The sequence below is a fragment of the Vigna unguiculata genome, chromosome 10 (assembly GCF_004118075.2).
Source record: "Vigna unguiculata cultivar IT97K-499-35 chromosome 10, ASM411807v1, whole genome shotgun sequence".
NCBI classification, from domain to species: Eukaryota; Viridiplantae; Streptophyta; class Magnoliopsida; order Fabales; family Fabaceae; genus Vigna; species Vigna unguiculata.
In genome coordinates, this window is record NC_040288.1 from 39,530,333 (window position 1) to 39,544,437 (window position 14,105).

The window sequence follows — 14,105 nt, forward strand, 5'->3', positions numbered from 1 at the left end:
TTGTAGTTTTTTACCATCTATGATTATAGGTGTTAGACCTTATGTCCATGTTGTTAGAATTTTGTACAAGCACATGTTATTGGTTGAAAATTCCCCATTATGCCCCATATTGTACTTGTAATGTGATTTTCTTTGATTTCATTAATTGATTATTTGAGTCCAAGTTCTTTGGGAAAGTGAAATTGTTGTAGGGTGAGTGTAGGGTTTTCCTTTTATTGTTGTTGATTTTTGTTTATTTGTGAACATTTTTCCCCAATCATAGTGAGGCATGGTAGAATAATTGGTGGACCACCAAACTTTTTCAGTCCATTAAGAATACATTCACCAAATTATTCTTTTTCCTTTCCTTCAAAGTTTTGATGGTGATGATGGCAACGTTTCACTAAAGATTCTTGCCAAAAATAAAAAATAAAAATTGCTTGTTTGTTAATTAATGCTTCAAATATGCTCTTTCTTGAAGTATGCCTAAGAGTCTTAATTGATAGTATGTTACACTTTTTATTAAACAATTGATAAATTTTTAAAAGGAAATCATTTTTTTACTACTATAAAATATTAGGGTTAAATATGTTTTTGATCTTCAAGTTTCAGTAAATTTTGGAACTAGTCATTCTTCGAAACTTTATACCAATTTAATCATTCATATTTAAAAATACGTGGATTTAGTTCTTTTTAGGGTTAAGTTTATTTTATATTTTAAACGCATTTTATGATAATATTTGAGTTAACATTGAAGCTAAGATGTGTCAAACGGTATAAACAATTCAAATACTATTATGAAATACGCTTGAAACGTCGTATAAACTTAATAAAATTTTGTTAAAATGACTAAATTCACACATCTTTAAAGATGAATGACTAAATTGGTCAAAAATTTTGAAAAAAAAAACTAATTTTAACTTTCACTGAAACTTAAGGGACAAAAAACATATTTAACCAAAAATATTATAATTCGATTTAATATCAAATTCTATATATTTTATACTTCACAATTTAAAAATAATGATTTGTTTGTTCCCTTTAGGAAATGAATAAATTTTAATCTTGGTTTGCATAAAATATTTTTCTTTATTTTTAGTTCTTTCAAAATGGCGGAAATAATCATTCAACGTGCTTTACATATTTCTTAGCTTAAAAGTAAACATGTTCGTGAAAAAAAAAAATTACTACTTTAAGTCTTGAAGTTCATTTTAAGGTAAATATTTATTTTAAAAAATTAAAAATATTTTTTAAAGATATTAAATGTTCGCATTATCGGCCACTAGTAAATGTTTGTCATTTAAAAAAATCATATAAGTTAGTATAACATATAGTAAAAGAAAAGAAAAATATTTAATTAAGTTTCAAGTCTAATTATACTTATTAAAAATACTTACTTATTATTTATTTTCAAATGTTATTTTGTGTTAATATTAAATAATTTAATTATGTGTTAATACAACACGTGGTGTTTCTATGAAGATAAACTGAAAAAAAAAATAGAGTGACAAAAGACTTTCTCTTCATTTATTTTTATTTTCATTTTTATCTTTATCCAACATGTTTTCGTTATTACTTTCTTTTCAATCTCATCTAACGTTTATTTTATTATTCAAATTATAGTCTCCCAACATTATATTTAAGTTTTCGTTTCCCTTTTCATTTTATTTTACTCTTATTCAATCATAAGAATTGCCTATTATATTAGTATATTAAGACAAATAATATGTGAAGACAACAACTTAAAAGATAACAGGATAAAATAATAATCACATTATCTAATCAACAAAAAATATTAAATGATTGAAACTCAATTAAGAAATATAATTTTTTTAGTAGACAATGATTTTTTTTTAATAAAGATCCACCTCAAATCTATCTTCAACTTAAAATTTAATTAAATCTAAACAACTTATTTTAGGAACAAAATTAAATAACTTTTTAATAAGAAATAAGATAAAAGTTTATAGTCACTCTAAACTTATTTGTTTATTTTAAATATGAAATATTCTTAATTTAACATCAATTTTCCTTTATGGGTATATTTAACTTAACTTAGGAAATATTAAAGACAAAAAAGTAGTTTACTTGTTTTTTTATATAAAAAATTATAAAATTTAAAATAAAGAAATTTTTAAAACAGATAATTTCAAAATAAAGATAAAGCTTAACATATAAACATTTTGAAATCGGACACATAAATTTGAATCAACTTTGTAGATTTATATATATTTATAGTTCATATATTAATTCAATAAAATACTATGCTAGTTTTTAACTCAAACTATTTAAGAATTTAACGTATAATAATTTTGTTATTTTTATTCTACATTTGCTAGATCTAGATGTTTATACTGATCCACAATTGTGTGGTTATGGATCTAAGTTTAAGAACTAACGTTTCTCTTTACATTTCCTAAATGAATATCTTTAGTTTCCAACTCTACATCATTGCTACATTTCCTAAATGAATATATTAAATGTTAAGTTAATAAATAAATAAAAATTACACATTTAAAATTTGAGTGAGAATCAAATTTGGATCACCAAATTTATACAATTAAGATATTATAAATAATTTGAATAACTTGTTTGTACAAGGCCGAAAGAGCTGCCGAGATCTCTGCATTTCTTCAAGTGATTGGTACAAATGTTTTTTTTTATCTGTTTTCATGAATTTACAATGCTGCTTCTGCTTCTGCTTCCACCCATGCAATATTATTATCAGACAAAAATGGTTATAGGTACATACAGTGTTAGAGTGTCAAACTAGAAATATCAGGAATAAACAGACATGTCTTGTCATGAGACAGAACATGTTACTAGTTACAAATGTTTCCTTTCTTCTTGTATTGATCTGAATATCCTTGCAGCTGATTCACTAGCTGATTTTGGATTGTGAGGCATGGCTTTGATTACTCTTGGCTGCAGTTCAACCTGAGTGTGCCTATCTTCTGTTTGCCAAAATGTTGGAGCCAAAGGAAACAAAGGAAGCACTTCCCCAGCACTCCCCCTCTTGGAAGGACTGCTAGCTGTGCTTCTCTGTGGTTCTTTATCTTTCGGTGAGTGGTGAGTTGAAATGTTTCTTGACATCACTTGGCTTGTGGGGCTGGATATGTTAGATGAGCTTTGGTATATTATGGCAGAATTGACTTCTCCACATGAGTTGTGGTTTTCAGGACCATTGGACTGCCCCATTTGCTCAACGGCTGAAGCTGACATAGAAGATGGATTATGGATGAATGGTGGTGGTAAGAACTGGGGCAAAGATGAACCAGAAAGGATTCCAAACTTTTGGTGAGAACTTGGAGCAAGAGCTGCTTCTGAAGAAGCATCTTTGCTTAAAGGATTGAAGCTAACTGAGCCACAAGTGCCGTATATGGGTGCCATGAAGCCTGCATTTGGAGGGCATGGCCCTATGACTGGTTTGTATACTAGGCCTTCTGATGGTGACATGACAGGAACTAGCCACTGGTTTCCTGGTGGAGGGTAGACATAGCTTGGGGACTGTTTGGAATTTGTATCAGAGGAGGCTATTGGAAGGTTTGCTAAGTGATGGCCATAGTTTGGCAGCTGATTAGCATGGCCTTTGGTTATGTTGTTGACACAAGGAATGGGAATCTTCTCAACTGCACTGTTTGTAGCATGCTCAGCAGTAGGGGCCTTCACGGATTTACTGTCAAGTTTAGCAACTGAGGATGGTTTTTCACTAACAAAATCAGATTGAAATTTCTTGGTTGTGGATGTTTTGGGTGGTGGCTTGTTAAGCAAAAGGTTATCTGCAAGCAATATATGGGGTGAGCCTGCAATTAATCTTTGCACCTGCTTCCAAGAAATGTGAAGTTACTTCTCATGTTATGATGAGTGAAGACGAGGTGCATATATTTAATAGAACAAACAGTTAAGAGTATCTAGTTTGGCAATTACCTTTATCAGTCTATGCAATTCAAACACTTGCATGACAAAGATTTTCTGTTGGCTGAAAATAGCAATGTCAGTATCAGGTCAAAGTATGGAACATAATATAAATACCATGTTCAAAAAAAATAAATGGATGAAAAATGAACACACCAAGAACTAGATCACTATATTCAATCTGCATTGAAATTTGAGAATTGCAAGGCTGTAAGTTCGTCAAAAACTTATAAAGATTTTCAGCAAACAATAACAAAATCAGCAAAGTTCAGAAGTAGTTTAACAGAAAGAGAGCAAGGCCAAATCATAAACACATGTTACTAGACAGGTAAACTTACTTGACGATAGTTCTTCTGGCTTTCCAAAATTGTTGTTCACCTATAGCTCCTACAACATTGTCAGGGGAAATATGCATAACCGATGTCTCCTCATCTTCGTTCCCAGCTCCCTTGTCAAGGAAGAACCTTCTACCAATCTCTAACTCTCCAGAACATTTGTGCACATCACTGGCAGCTGGCTTCTCAATGTGATGGTCCCTTGAGTTGAATTTGTCCCCAAAAGCTGCATGTTCTTCATGTGTATGGACACTGTTACCTTGCAACGTTTTCAAGCTATCTACTGAAATACTTCTAATTTCATCCTTCAAAGATTTATGTTCTTTATTCATTGATTTAGAATCCCTACCTTGCACCAATGAGATTAATGATGCATCTGTCATGTCACCAAAACCATCTAACGAGAGCACTTCCTCTGGCTTCTGACCATTTTGACTCACTTTTGTAAGCTCCTCCATCTGGATCTTCCCATATTGTGCTGACTTCAGGTCTACAACACCAGGTGAATTCACCTTCTTTCTAAATGAATTCAGATTTTTAAGAGAACAGCTCAAATTACAACCGTCTTCATCTTTATTATTTTGGATGATGCTACAGCATGAGCCTTTTCCATGTGCAGAACCAGAAGTTATAAAAGCATCTTCACCATCAAGTGCTTTCAGAGAATTCTTACTATTGATGAAATTGTCTTGCTGAAATGAATTGTGTTTACTAGTAAATGACAATGAGCATAAGAAGTTTAAATTTGGTAACTTGTAGGCTTCTTCGTTTCTCTCACTCACGACTCACCGTGTATTTGGTTAAGTTAGTCCTTCTAAAATTGTAAGCTTGACTCTTCTCAGCCAGAATAGAAGGAGCACTGGAGTTGAATTGGATGCTTTGGTTGCTACTGATCTGCAGCACAGCAAAAACATAACAATTAAAAATGGTTGCAAAGGATGAACAGAAAAACTTATTGGTATAAATATCTAACCATGTATCACGTTTGTGTTATGGATGCTTCTAACCTGCCAAGGACTTGAGTAGTATGTGTGGAGTGTTTAAGTCTCACGCCAAATAATATGGAATGCTCAGTGAACATTTACGCGTTAGCTCCTCAACGAGTTTTAATGTTCACCGAGCATTCCATATTAATTTTAAATTCATAAGAATGTAATATCTTGATTTTATCTGCGGTCTTTTAGTTTTAAATTTTATAATTCAGTTATTAGTAGTTGCTCCAAAAATCATGGAGCAAGATTTCTCTTAATTTATGTCAATGTAATTAAGTACAAGACATATTCAATAAAAGTTTTATATTATTTCCTTGCTCGATTGTTTTTCTTCTATCCTTAAACAAAAACCAACAAGTGGTACCCGAGTTTCTTCTTGAGAGACCTATGAAAATGGATGTTGAATCAAATTTCTCACAAGTTACACCTCTAGTCTTAGCTTGTCGCTTCTTAATAAACTCTTTGATGTTCATCCTTAGGCTATTGAAGATGCTCTACTAGCTAAAAGCCAACAAGCTAGAACATGGTAAAAGAAAAGGAAGTATGGTATGTCACTAGAAAGACAAAATATGCTTCAGAGAAAGTTGAAAAGGTTGAGCATGTGGAGAAGGGTCTAAAAACTCTGAATTTAAAATTGAAGGCTATTGATACAAAGATAAGAAGTTTTGATGCGAAAAAAAAAAATCACCCAAGGATGAAAATCAAAGAGTTTACTAAGAAGTTAAATGTTGTGCATGTTACGGCCCAAATATATCAGAGGGAGACGATAATACTTCAGTAGGAGAAGATTAAACTAGAACAGGAGATCATGTCTTTACCAAGTCATTCTAAATCAGCAAGTTAATTTTTTTAGGAAGATAAGAGTTTACAACCTCCAAGAGAAGGAGTTCTGGAAATGTTCCTAGGATGATGTCAAAATAATTATTATTTTAATTTTGAATAAGTCAATTATTAAATTCATAAGAATATAGTATCTTGATTTTAGTTGTTAGTGGATAATTTAATTTCAGATTCAATTATTCAGTCACCATTAGCAACTCCTAAAATCATGGAGCAAAATTTATATTTAGTTATTTGAGCGTACATAGATGCAAGTTAAACTCCATAAAATTTGTAAGCTTCTCTAATTCAAAACATTTTATATTATTTCCTAACTCAAAAACCATGCTAGATAGAAAGCATAACTACTTGAGAATCAAAAAGATGGTACTGCCACTTCCATAAGAAAAAAAGAGTGATATTCATAATTCAAAGATCCTAAACAAAATTTAAGGGGGCAGAAACAGATAGGTATTTGAGAATAAGAGAAAGAAGTAGCTAAAAGAAAAGAATACTTGTGTATTTTGTTTATCACTATTACTTAAACTATGTTTGAAAATGTCTAGTACTCTCAAATGAATTCACGCAACTTAATACCTCTATTCAAGCTTAATACATCTATCAAAAGGATAGAGATAAGAAAAACAGAGTTGGGGTCCAAGTATCTGTGAAATAAGAGAAAGATACTATGTTACAGAAAATTATGAAAGGCAAGAATTTGAAGAACTGCACTTGACTCACGTGGCTTGATGATGTATGAGGTGTGTAGTTTCTGAGCGGGAGTGGAAACAAGGATGGTGATGCTGGTGCAAAACTTTGAGAAGGGATGCTGAATTGTTCATAGAGTGCCATCTTATTCCTTGGGGGTGCTTTTGGTCCTCCTTTCTCTGCATCCTTAACATGCAATCTTGGAAACATTGGACTAATCTCCTTGCTCTCTTCAATTCCCCCTCTCATCCTATTCATCCTTCTACACACTATCCACATGCAACAATTTTATATCTCTGCCAATTTCACAAAACATACTTTTCAATCCTCTCATAGTATTTCTCAGTAGCATAAAAACCACTTCAGAAGCATCAGAAACTCAAAACCACACAACAGAAACAAGCTCTGCTGGCGAATTTAACCAGCAAAAACAAATCAATCCATCCACAAGCAATTCTTAGTAAATCAAAACAAAGAGCAAAAAAATAAATTCACCAGCTCCAACGCAACAGTTTTTCTGATCCCATCCCACATTATTGACAAGAAGAGGAAAACATCTCAAAACATAGCAGAAATTAAAGAAAAAATCACAAATCTACCCAGTTGTCAAAAACTAAACTTTTTAGCTGAAAACAAACGACAAACACTTGGAAAGCACAAGAACCCTAATGAAGGTCAGTTAAGACGTAAACGACAAGAAAATCAAAGGCTAAATCTTGCAAGCACAGAAGAGAGAGATAATTTTGTCTATCACAGAGAAAAAGGAATATCTGAAACAGATAGATAGATAGATTGATAAATAGATAGATTGAGTTGGAAAACAAGGCCACCATGAAACCACGAGGGCTTCACCAACAAAATAATGTAAAAGAAGTGAGAAGGGATTGAACTTGAGATGTGAAATAATAATATACCGAATATTGTTGGAAGAGAAAGTAGGGTTGTTCCGGAATGAGTATGAAGAAGCAGCATGCAAGAACGTTGTGAGTGACCCTACCATGTTGTTGAATTGATGAGGAAGCGGAGGCAAAGAGTATAAGAGGGAGAGTAACATGGCATAATGAATGTGGATGATTGGAGACAGAGGCAGTGACCGAGTCTCTGTTTCTTATTTTCCTTTGCACGCACTCACTTTCTCTTGCATTTGGCGAAGTGCAAGGCAACACCAAAGGGTAAGAGACTGCATGGTTACCACACGTTGTGTTTCCCCAATCTCATGAAAAAAATAAAAATCCTGTCTTTCTATTTTAGCATTTTTTAATGTTTTGAACCGTGTCTCTCTTCAACCTTCCTTCAACAACAAAGGTTATGATGTTTGATTTTTTTGTTTTTCTTTTTAAAGTTGTCTCCTTTTTTTACTAACACGTGATTAGTTTGTCTTAAGATAAACATGATCGGTTTTTTTTTTTTAATATAAAAAGCAGGGGATATTTATTATTTCATCTCAGACACGTGAGGATTTTCGATCTTACTTAGGTTACGTGGCACACGCTCATGATGCTAAATATTATTTTTTTTGGTATTTTTCTCTCATAAAAAATATTTATAGAAAAACGTCTCTGGGTGCTTAAAAATATAATGAGAATCCACATTGATGTTAATCAAAAAAAGGAGGTTAATCAAAATGAAATTTTTTAAATATTATTATACTTTTTATCCGAATTATTTGATATATATTGCTCAGAGTAGCTAGGAAACTTGTCGTCAAAGATATTATTGTCTTTCCATTTTCATTACAAATTTTTGAGCCTCAAAATTTCTCATTCTCCATCCTGATTTTGCACAGTTACAATTAATATTATACTTTAATAGTTATAATGATAAAGAAAGTAAATACAATTATTCAATTGGATTTTTTTTTTGTAATTTATTTTCAACCAAATAAATGAAGAACCTATTTGCCTTTCACATCTTTTCTCTTTCTTTCATTCCTTATTTTAAACAGCTTCGAATATCTGTTCATTTTCTCATAACTTTCTTTAAATTTTAACTCTTATGCTCTTGCCTTTTTCTTTTTTTAATTCCTAACATAATCTTTATTTAAAAGATAAAATACGTAATTTTATTGATTTTTTTTGTGTGTACAGTATCATTGGACCAGGAATACGAGCCCAATCATAAGGCAATTTTGTTCTTGTACCCATTAATTTATTTTCTGCGTTCCACAATACAAGAAAAATACTTAAATACCCTTCAATATTACACAACGTTATTTACCAAACGTTGTAGAGGAAGAAAAAGAGAAAAAAAAAATGCTAAAATAACTCATTCTATAACGTTTTTACCAAAAATATTTCATGTGTTCTTAAAAGTTTCACATAAGAATGTTTTGGAATGTTCATTACAGAAAATAAAACTCGAAACTCTAAATCCTGAACACATATCATATAATAATGTTTTGGAATATTCATTCCAGAAGATTTTATGTACATTCTGAAAATTGTGTTCTAACAAACTGTTTCAAAAAATATATTCCAAACTATTTTTCATTATTTCCGAAAATTTTATTTCAAAAATTTAGTTCAAGAACTTCTGTTCCCGGGAAAGTTCGTTCCAACATATGTTTTTCCAAAAATTTCTGAAATTTTGTTTCGGAATTAATATTCCGAAAGTTACTTTTACAGAAATAAAATTTCATTAAAAAATTGACGGAGTGCAAAAAGAAATTGATGGGATCCAGAAAGCAAATGCCCAATCCTAACATGTTGCGCAATCTAGTCGTAGATTGTGTTTTCAATCAAGTTTGAAACAGTATATTGAAGGCTTTTTCTTTGGGTATTTTCATAATTTTGTAACGGCTAAATCTAGTTTTTTCTTAAATTATTACAATAAATTATATTTTGTCTTTAATTTTTATATTTATAAAAATCATGTAAAATATTATTTTTAACGAAATAGTATGTGATGCTTTTTAAGAAGTTTGTACAGTTTTGAAAGAGGTTTTGATTGATAAAATGAAAAATCTACTTCAACTAATATATCTTTAGACACAATTACATATTTATAACAATACATAATTCTCTCTTTTGTCCACATTTCAAAATATCAATTTTATCCTTTAAAATATAGTTATTTATTATATTTTTAAAAATTAACCGTTATTTTTATAAACTTTTTATAAAATCGTCTATCTTATTTTTTCTCTTTTTCTTTTGTTTCTTCTTTTTTTATGAACCGTTATTCTTTCATTTTTCTGATATATTTTATTTTATTTTCAATAAATATAATCTTATTTTATATATCTATAACTATATATAAAGGAGATAATCTTATTTTTGTGTCCACATTTCATAATTCCAATTTTATCCTTTACAATTTAATTATTTATTAAATTTTTAAAAATTAATGGTTACTTTTACAAGTTTTTATAAAACTATTTACTTATCTCCTTCTTTTTTCTTCTCCTACTATCCATCAAATATTTTCTCATACATTTCACTTTATTTTTTATAAATATACTTTTATTTTGTTTATTAACTTAATAACATTACAATATCATCAATTATTAATATAATATCATACATATATAAAAAATATGTACACACATACGTGATAGCGTATGTGTTTACGCTAGTAACATATAAATTAAACCGACAATTAACCAAAAGAGTTAGTGTCATACTAATTGCAAAATAAGAAAACTCAACAACATTAAAATTATCTTATAAAATGTTCGTATGATATCTAAAAACTGCTTAACAACAGTATGACAAGTGAAAAATGTTTGTTAACAACAATGGTTACATAACACAATGTTGTTTATTAACAAATTAAACAACAAATATTTTTCATGATGAATGAAACCGTAATAACGGTAATTAACAACGGTGAATTCGTTTCTAGAAGTATTAACAAACAAAGAAAAAAAAAAGGACATGATTGTGTGGGCCTGTGTTGTGCACGTGGGAGTCAACATCATATTATCCTCACCCACCTTAGGCCAAAGCCAGCTTAGGAAATTCAAATATAAAACCATATAATATATTTCTAAAAAAGGTAATAGAAAAATGTGATTTATTATGAGAAAGTGATAATAGAGTCCCAATTATTAGGTTGTTGTTGACCTAAGGACATTCAATGTTGTCACTAACCTAATTCTACAATAAAAAAAATTGAAGTACACAATTTCTTGGAAAAATCGAAGGAAATTCTTTCGATCACCATTTAACATGTATTTTTTTAATAAATATATCAAAGACAAATAAATCTAACTTCATGTCAAAATTCAATAACTAATTTAGATATTATCAAATTCACTTAGAATTTTTTTCTTACTTTGTTAATAAAGATTTCTTAATCGTTTAACAAACGGTTTGTTCATTTTGATGGCTATCGATTTTCCATATTTATCCTTTTTAAATTTTCAACGAGGTTATAATTTTGTTCCAACGAATTTTCTTAGAGAGACTAATGAAAGAGAGAAGCTAAAATAAATTATCTTTTTTATAAACTAAAATTAACTTGTGTTTTGCTTATACATAATAGTAGAAAACACCTTCGTCTTCTTTTTTTAATTTTTATTTCTAAATTATACATAAACAAATTTTATTTTATTAATATTTATATACACATCAAAGTTGCTGCTCAGTTAAGTCTTCCAACAATTGGTTGGTTTTTGATTGAGTTTATCACTTTATCAAAAACTTTATCATACACATATACATGTACATGTAATATATATATATATATATATATATATATATATATATATATATATATATAATTTTTTCCTTTTGTTTTTACATTGAATTTCAGCCATTCAATTATTGAACCTTCTGTTCAACAGAAAGCAAAAAGTCAAAATTGTTGCGGTAATTGTTGAAAAAGAATGTTCACATGTGAAAAAGTAGTTTGATTTATTTAATTTATCCAACAACCTCTCTTCTATATGTTTTTTATTTATATTTTAGGCTGCTTTTGAGAAATATATACTTTTCAAAATGTGAACATATTGTAAAATGTTCTTTTAATAAACAAATTCAAACATACCAACGTAATTGTTTTATACGTGTTCAAAATAATAGTGGTTTTAAATTTATAAATATTTTGATTCGGGAGTGGAAAAAGTAATCACCAAACAATTTTTTTTTTGGCCATTGTTTAGTTTCATTTTCTATTTCTATTAAATTTAAACCACGTATTTACTATATTTATATTTATTGGATTTTTTTTATTTTATTAGTTGTGAAGTTAAAATTATTTTAACAAACATGTATAAACAATTAACAAGCTAACCCTAAACCCTAAACTTTTAATCTGAACAAAATTAAATTACATATATTTTATGTTTGGGTTCAGATATATTCTTTTTCTCTGTCATAAAAGTTGAACTTAATTGCATTCAGAACATCACCATTATTTTCCTTCTAGAAGAAGTACTAGTTATTAGTTTGGTGGAACTCTTACTGAAGAAAATTAATGATTTAATTGTGAAAGATTAAGTTTCTGTGATTTATTTAGGTGGACTAATATTATATAACAATTTTTTTAGGGTGTTCTCTTTTACTTTTCTTTTTCTCTCAATTTATGATACATACACCTTTTATGAATAAATTATATATTTTTATGTAGTTTAAAATGTTTTATTTTTAATAAATTGCAAATATAGTTGGAAGTCCCACAATAAAACCAATTTATTTTAAAGTCACTTAATAATAAATATTGATTTGTTAATAGTAATTGCAATAACAGTTTGTTTATATTGTATATGATCGTTTTAATTGAATTAACTTTGCATTTCTACTTATAGTTTTTCTATTACTATAATAAGTTTTTATTTATGTTTTTTAATTCATATTTTATATTTTATGTGAAAATATTCATATAGTGCACGATATATTTGACTAATTTGTATTTATTTGTGTTGAAATAGACATCTAAGAATAAAATATTATTTTCGGTGCAAATAGAATAATTCGAAATCAAGATAAACTTCAAATACTTTTGACATTAAAATAATAGAAAATTTAAGATATGCTAGAGATAGAATTCGCAGTTATTAAAGAAAAAACTAAGTCGTAATTTTTAAATTGTGTATTTTATTTTAACTAATTTAAAATAGATAACATGTATATGAACTTAAAAAAATAAAACAAGTATTTTGTTAAAAAGAAACAAATTAGTATTTTACATCACCATATATTTGATACATCAATTTTATATTCACTTTTAAATAGAGTAGGTTACATTTCTTTTCATTCAATTCCATCTGCAAGTCAATACGTCTCACTTTGCTTGAAATCAAATTGGACACATTGACCCGTTTTTCCATACAAAGATATAATATAAAAATATTTAAATTTTAAATAAATATTAATAAATAATTTATATTTCATTATTTTTTTACAAATTTATTATAAAATTTTGTATTGTTTTAAAATTTTTAATTGATAAATAATTTTTTAAAAGATAAATAATTTAGATTTGAACCATTCAATAATTTTATTGTTATTGTTGAAAAAATATTATTAAATTGATTAATTTTATAAATAAATGTCTTCTTTTATTATCATAACATTAATTAGCCAAATACTTTATACCTCTCACACACACACACACACTATATATATATATATATATATATATATATATATATATATATATATATATATATATATATATATATAATTCGGAAGACGTGTATTTTAAAATATAACAAAAAATACAAGCATACGTAGAAACTATAGAAAACAAGATACAAAACTATGTTTAATACATTCTGATAGTTCAAATTAATTTGAAGAAAGACTTCACTACTACAAAAGAATAAAACATCAAACTATCTAAATTTTTGTTTAAACTCCACCCTAAGAAAGACCTACTTAGTTTTTAGATGTCTAATATATAACTAAATATTACAATAATTTATTAAAATATTATCTTTTCAGAAAAATAATCATTTATTACTCTTCATAAATGTTAATATTTTATACATGAAAATATATTAATTTTTTTATGAAAAAGATGGAGAAATATATATATATATATATATATATACTTAAAAGTATCATATAAAATAACTTTATATTTAGTCCGAGATCTCTAACCCATATTTTGTATAAAATTTTTGCAAGACGAGGATTGTTTTCCTTTTTAATAATTAATTTATTATCAATGTTTATAAGTAATGTGTCTAAGTTCATAATTGTGACATCAGACAAAATCTAAAATGAATATATGAAAGAAAGAATATTGTAACATTTCGAAAAATCTCATCATTTTTAAGCCACTAAGATGCAACTGCATGACATGTTTCTTGTTTTCATCTTGCATGCCACGTGGGTCAAGACCTATCAAATCAAGCTTCCACCAATAGATGGTTGACACGTGTGAAGAGAACCCTTCCCTTCACGTGCGA

General features: G+C 28.3%; 1 protein-coding gene across 6 annotated transcripts; it reads right to left on the reverse strand.

The window, feature by feature from the left end:
* Window positions 1-2,499: 2,499 nt before the first annotated feature.
* On the reverse strand, window positions 2,500-7,975 carry LOC114166161 (ELF3-like protein 2). 6 transcript variants are annotated; one of them, XM_028050840.1, is made up of 7 exons: window positions 7,663-7,975; window positions 6,782-7,017; window positions 5,019-5,123; window positions 4,579-4,921; window positions 4,233-4,455; window positions 3,907-3,958; window positions 2,500-3,801 (listed from the first exon to the last, which is right to left on the reverse strand). In XM_028050840.1, exons 1-7 carry the CDS (start codon window positions 7,718-7,720, stop codon window positions 2,806-2,808), a joined length of 2,013 nt encoding a protein of 670 aa, XP_027906641.1. In that variant the 5' UTR covers window positions 7,721-7,975; the 3' UTR covers window positions 2,500-2,805. The 6 variants fall into 6 exon arrangements, with proteins under 6 accessions (XP_027906641.1, XP_027906640.1, XP_027906639.1 ...); XM_028050839.1 differs by having other exon boundaries at window positions 4,233-4,464; XM_028050838.1 differs by having other exon boundaries at window positions 4,233-4,488.
* Window positions 7,976-14,105: the final 6,130 nt, after the last annotated feature.